At 39.3% G+C, this 6,000-nt stretch overlaps 1 protein-coding gene across 3 annotated transcripts in view; it reads left to right on the forward strand.

The window, feature by feature from the left end:
- Positions 1-1,920, forward strand: part of ubr7 (ubiquitin protein ligase E3 component n-recognin 7) — a 37,867-nt gene extending 35,947 nt beyond the window's left edge. For all 3 annotated transcript variants that reach the window (XM_085432831.1, XM_085432830.1, XM_085432829.1), the window contains 2 exons: positions 1,513-1,574; positions 1,656-1,920. In XM_085432831.1, coding sequence (XP_085288957.1) covers positions 1,513-1,574; positions 1,656-1,745 — 152 coding nt within the window. In that variant the 3' untranslated portion in view covers positions 1,746-1,920. The remainder of the gene's footprint in view (positions 1-1,512; positions 1,575-1,655) is intronic.
- The last annotated feature ends 4,080 nt before the right edge of the window (positions 1,921-6,000 follow it).

Consider the following 6,000-nt stretch of genomic DNA (forward strand, 5'->3'; position numbering starts at 1 on the left):
ACCCCCACCTGTTTTTCGGGCCTCCGCTTTTTTTCTGTTGGCTATAACGGGCCACATTTGAGCATACAGAGTAAGCAAATATGTACTTGTAATGTGCTCAGATAATTTCAATAAGTGCTCACAGAAAGGAAATTAATGTAGCCTCTAACTGCAATTGATTTACATCGGACAAACAGACCAAGCACTACGGCTCATAATACAATTACACCTTACCTGTTTGGACTATATTTTTATATTTCATTTTTACTTGCTGCCAGGCACGTTTGGGGCCTGTTGGGTTGCACCTGCGCTCACATCACATCACAAAATAAAATGTATAAAATAACAAATAAAATAACATATGATAAAATAACGTGTTAAATGGGTGGAAATCCCTAGATCAATGTTTAAATTAACACTCACGCATTGACTCTGTCGGCTATGTTTTGCCATGCATGCTCACTTTCTTTTGCAGCTGAGGCTGTGTTACTTTTTTCCGCGGAATTTGCATGTTATCGGCATATGCTGCCATCAGAATTTCGGCCTCAAGCGCTGTGAAATACATTGACCGCGCCTTCTTTCCCTCCGTCTCCATGGTGACTCGCTTAATCTGTGCTCCGCTTATCAGGGCTTTATGTATCCTCGTCCGCGCGCTTCACTTGGGGTTAAAGCAACTCCGCGTTGACTGAACTAATTGTTATCAGCCTTTCTGAAACCGAATATTCCGAGTTGGACAGTTCGGGGTTACTCAACCGTGAGTGTCGTTTTTCACTCTGAGTTTTCCAAACCGGCTTCCTGAAACAGGGCCCAGGCCAAAGCAATGGTTTTGACTCGATCAGCATTAACCCCGCCCCCTGAGTTTGATGGGTGAGGCTGACAGATAAAATTATTTCATGATGAGAGCCAGGCGCCAGGACTGCCAAAATGAAATAAATAAATATATCATTAAATAATTAATTAAATGTGTCAATAATTAATTAAATGTGTCAATAATTAATTAAAATGTGAAATACATAATTAATTAATTACATGTGTCAATAATTAATTAATTACATGTGTCATAACTATTTAATTAATTCCAATTTTAATTAATTATTGACACATTTAATTAATTATTTAATGGTGTATTTAATTAATTCATTATGGCAGTCCTGGCGCTCCATACTATGGTAGGTCTTAATGGGTTAAATGAGAATAAGAAAGAAACGTATTTCTTTGTGCCCCCCTTTCCCTGTTAATGCCCTACCCCTGCACACTTACCAGCTGTCAGCTACCATTCATAACTTCCGTTCAACTCATTCATGTCACCTAAAAGGTAAACCTGTTTCTCCATCACCTGTTCAACAGTGGTGGTATCGCGCATCGCAGTTTTTTCCCCCCTCAGTACTCTTTTAACGCACACGTGAAATCTTTGCTTTTATGCAGGTGCTCACACTAACTTAACAATTCTGTAAGTGGACTCTGTAAGAAGAATGTTTGAACCTGCAGAAAGTCTATGAACAGATTAAATAGTCCTGATTATTTTTCTTGCAGGATACAATGACATGAAAACTGAGCTGAAGGACTTCCTGCAGAGATTTGCAGCTGAAGGAAAAGTGAGTCTTCCACCTGATAGGTCAAGTGTCTTGTGACTGTTCTGATAGGTTAACTGATATAATTTAACTATTCTATGATAGGTTGTGACATCTGATGACATTCGTCAGTTCTTCGAGCAGCAGAGTCGTAAAAGACGCAGAGTTGATGCCGGAGAGTTCTACTGCACCTGATCCCCCCTGACCTCGCCTCCATCTGCTGATCTTTCATCCCTGATTAAATGGAACCTGTTGTGTGTTTCCTGTTTTAACTTTTCTATAAAATCTGTCTGACATGTTGAACAACCTCTTTGTTTCTCAGTATTGTTTCCTTTTTAAACAATCTAATAAAACAATCTGAACATGGCAACATTTGGAGTTACTTCATGATCAGTCAACTGATTAGTCAATCAATTCTGCCAACTAATCCTCTTATGAATCAGCTGATAGAATGATTGAAAACTGAAAAACAGCTCAGAGACAATAAATACTTAAGAAACAAAGTTTCAGTTAAAGAAAAAAAAGCTAAATGTGTGAATGTGAAAGAGTAAAGAACCAGAAAATATGAAAAACCAAACTACAGAGGCCAAATCAATAACAAAACTATTCAGGTGGGTTTTTAAGCGATCAATAATATTCAGATGTTATTTTTAAAACTTAGTTTATTTTAATGATCTGATTGATGTTATCTAAGATGAGGCTAACGCAGCTGGCGCTGTCATCTCATTGGATGGCCACTTAAACATCCACAAATATTTTGAAAAATGTAGTGTTTTTCTTTATTTTAAAAAGACAAAACTGTGAAAGTAAGCACAATTTTTTTCCCTCACTCTTACTTAACTGAAGCCTTTCATTGAACTACTAATTAAACAAATTGGTACTCTCTGGCCAGGCATGTGGCAGCACTTCTTCTATCATTCTGTTCATATTTAACAAAAATGCTGCCATAAGGGTACACATTAGTTTTTGACTGCTAGTGAAAATGGTTTTCATTACAAATATCTCTAACTGAAAACCACATGCAGGATAATTGGGTTTATCAGCACTATTAACAGTGTAAGAATCACACACCAGTAGAGCTTTGGACACATCCCATTTGAGCCAACAGATTACATTTTCTCTGATATATTTGTTGTCAGGTGCAGTTGCAGCTACAGTTACTGTTGCTATGATGAGAGGAGCTCCGTAGCCTAGAGAGAATCCAATGGCCAGCATAGATGCTTTAGACAACCCCCCAAAGACATTAGTTGTACGGTAGAGCAGCAACAAAGCTGAGGCAAACATCCAGAAAAACAGAGCTAGGTAGAAAAATGGATTAAAAAAAAGGTAGCTGCAGTGCACGCTGGTTTTTTTTTTTTTTTTTTTTGAACTTTTGCATCTGAAATGGCCGCTCCAATTATAAACCAAATGTTTGCAATCAGGAGGGACAGTAATGTTGACTATGGCAACATGACGCACGTAAGAGGTTTCAGTCGTTATTTTTCTCCATATGAGTCCTTCAATGATGAGACATATGACCAAGGAAATCATGGACAGGCCAACTCCAATGTAGGTTATAATGTCTAAACAGAGTTTCTTTGGAATGTTTGGTGACATGAGGATGGAGAATGAGGTCAGGTGGTTGCAGTTGCAGGTAACAGTTCTGTTAGAGAATTGTGGATCATTATGGTTGTCATTGTGCAAGATGATTAGATCTTTAGCATGAATGTTCACCTCTGTTTTCTACACAGACGCACACTCACGTTTCACTGATCACATCACATGCTCACAGACACATTCACACACACACACACATCACATGTTCACTGTTGCAGACACACACGACACATGTTTATATGTATTTTATCTATCGCATGATTAATGAGATGTTTGTGTAAACACTGAGTTAATAAAAGAACTGCAAGAGGGGGCCAGAGTTGGAGTCGTCTGAGGTTTGGGTGCAGAGCTCACAGCTCTGAGATTCTGACTGGGCTCCCCTTGCGCAACTTAAAACCAATTGATCTCTGTTCGTCTGGCTTTGTTCACGGGACTAAGTCTCTGAGTCAGCGAGGCCTGCAAGCACAGACCTAACATTTATTTGGTCCTTTGGAGCCGGACTCCAACAAATGGCCTTTCATTGAGGAGGGGGTAGGACATACCGAAGTCTGTGGACAGCCAGGACACTAGGATGCCCGAAGAAAGCCCTGGAATGTGAATTTGTGGCCAGGCCGGTGAGATAGCGTCTGAACTCCCCTTGGTTGGATGGTGATTGACGGGATCCTGAGACCCTCCCCGTGAACGAGAAGCAGCACAACAGTAAGTAAACAGAGCGCCTCTATAACTGTGCGAATGATCGTAGGGTCCGAGATAGAAACGTGTCACCGTGACTGTGTGCGTTTAAGCAGGAGTGCTGGTCGCGCGAGTGCATGCGATAATTGGTGTGTGGATCGATATTGAAATATCGATTCTTCCGATCCCAGTAATTTATGTTCTAGAATCGATTCTCATATTAAAATATCGATATTTTAGTATTTTGGAGTAAATTTGTAGTTTTTCATTAACAGGAACACAATGGAAAGAAACTATATCATTTGGATCGTCTAAATTGGAAGAAACTACTTCCTCTTACGCCTTTCATAGTCATATGCGAAATACGGCTGTATAAATGTGTCGCAGCCCCTGGCCAGTGTTGCCAACTCCTCAGCAAGAAAAATCACTTTTGGCTATTCTAAAAGTCTCTAGAAGTCGCTAAACGACGTCATCGCCTAATTTGCATGAATTTGCAATCCTACAAATCCTACAACATTGTAACCCATGTTGTAGGAGAGAAAAAAAGAAGAAACAAAGTGAGTAAAAAAACGTCCTAAATGCATTTAGAATTTATTTAGAACTTCATATTAAATTTCTTTTAGCGATTATTGTTTTTTTTAATGCCACAATTCCAACCTTACTCCTTTATCTGCGCTTGGACCTGCAAAAGTGACTCGAAATAGGCACTCTGGTGGAGTTACTTTGTGTGTGTGTGTGTGTGTGTGTGTGTGTGTGTGTGTGTGTGTGTTTAAGTAGTTTTAAACCTTGTGATCCACAAAACAACATAACAGTAAAAGAAGAACTGAACTGATTGCGTTACTGTCAGTGCGGGAGCAGAGGCTTCACTCATACGTGATTCATTTGCAGTTTGGACGCATAGGTGGGAACATCTCCTGCCCTGATAGCAGCTGGGGGTGGACTATCCTCTGCCCGTGAGCGCTTTGGTATGGAACGCCAGGACTGCCATAATGAATTAATTAAATACACCATTAAATAATTAATTAAATGTGTCGATAATTAATTAAAAATTGAATTAATTAATTACTTAAATAAATAGTTATGACACATGTAATTAATTAATTATTGACACATTTAATTAATTATTTATGTATTTCACATTTTAATTAATTATTGACACATTTAATTAATTATTTAATGATATATTTATTTATTTCATTTTGGCAGTCCTGGCTCTTTTGTCCTGGCATTTTGGCAGTCTCATCATGAAACTAGAAAAATTTGCATTTCCTGCGAAAATGCTGTGTGGATGCCTTAACGCTGAAGATGTCTGCTGAAAAAAGCTGAAAAAGTTGAAAAAACAAACAAAAAAATGTTGCCCTGAGCAGGATTCGAACCTGGCACTTCTGATACTCAAGGTAGGTTCTCATCTCACTGCGCCAAACTCTTTCTCACAAAGAAGAGGTGGAGAGACTGACAATTGTGCTGAAATGAGCAGAAGAGGCTGAGAATTGTGCTGATAAGAGGTGAAAAGGCTGAAAATATTTCAGAAAAGAGGTGAATCAGAAGAATATCTGCTGAAAAGAGGTAAAGAAGCAAAAAGATGAGCTGAAAAGAGGTGTAGAAGCAGAAGTGCTTGCTGAAGATGGCTGTATGTGTAATGACACACTGGAGAGTGTCAAGAAAGCAGAGCGCATGCAAGCAGGGAACATGTGTAGCAACTCTCACAGGATTCGAGCCTCTGCCACCGGGTCTCACGGCAGCTGCCCTACCCTCTGAGCCAAATGAGTTCTGGTCACAAGCAAAGATATGATGAGAGGGAAAATGTGCACTGTGGAGCAGAAGCTCAAATTAGCAGAAAAGAGGTGAAGAGGAAGAACTTTGTTGTGAAATGAGGTAAAGAAACTGAAATTTGTGCTTAAAACAAGTGAAAAAGCTGAACTCTGAAATCCTGCTAAAACAGCAGAAGAGGCGGATATTTTTCAGCTACTCATTGAGCCAAACTGGTTCTCACGTAACTGAAAAAAGGTGGAAAAGCTTAAAATTCTAATGAAAACAGCAGAAGAGGCTGAGATTTGTGCTGATAAGAGGTGAAAATGCTGAACCAATCAGAGGTACTGCTTCTGTCTGCTTCATCAGGCTGTGTACTTGTATGTATTTCTGCCACAGAGAATCTGAGGTCCATATTAGAAAAGCTGGTAAA

The sequence above is a fragment of the Copadichromis virginalis genome, linkage group LG15 (assembly GCF_057382275.1).
Source record: "Copadichromis virginalis isolate Kocher_CV1m ecotype Utaka linkage group LG15, C_Virginalis_male_GT1.1, whole genome shotgun sequence".
In the NCBI taxonomy this organism is placed as follows: domain Eukaryota; kingdom Metazoa; phylum Chordata; class Actinopteri; order Cichliformes; family Cichlidae; genus Copadichromis; species Copadichromis virginalis.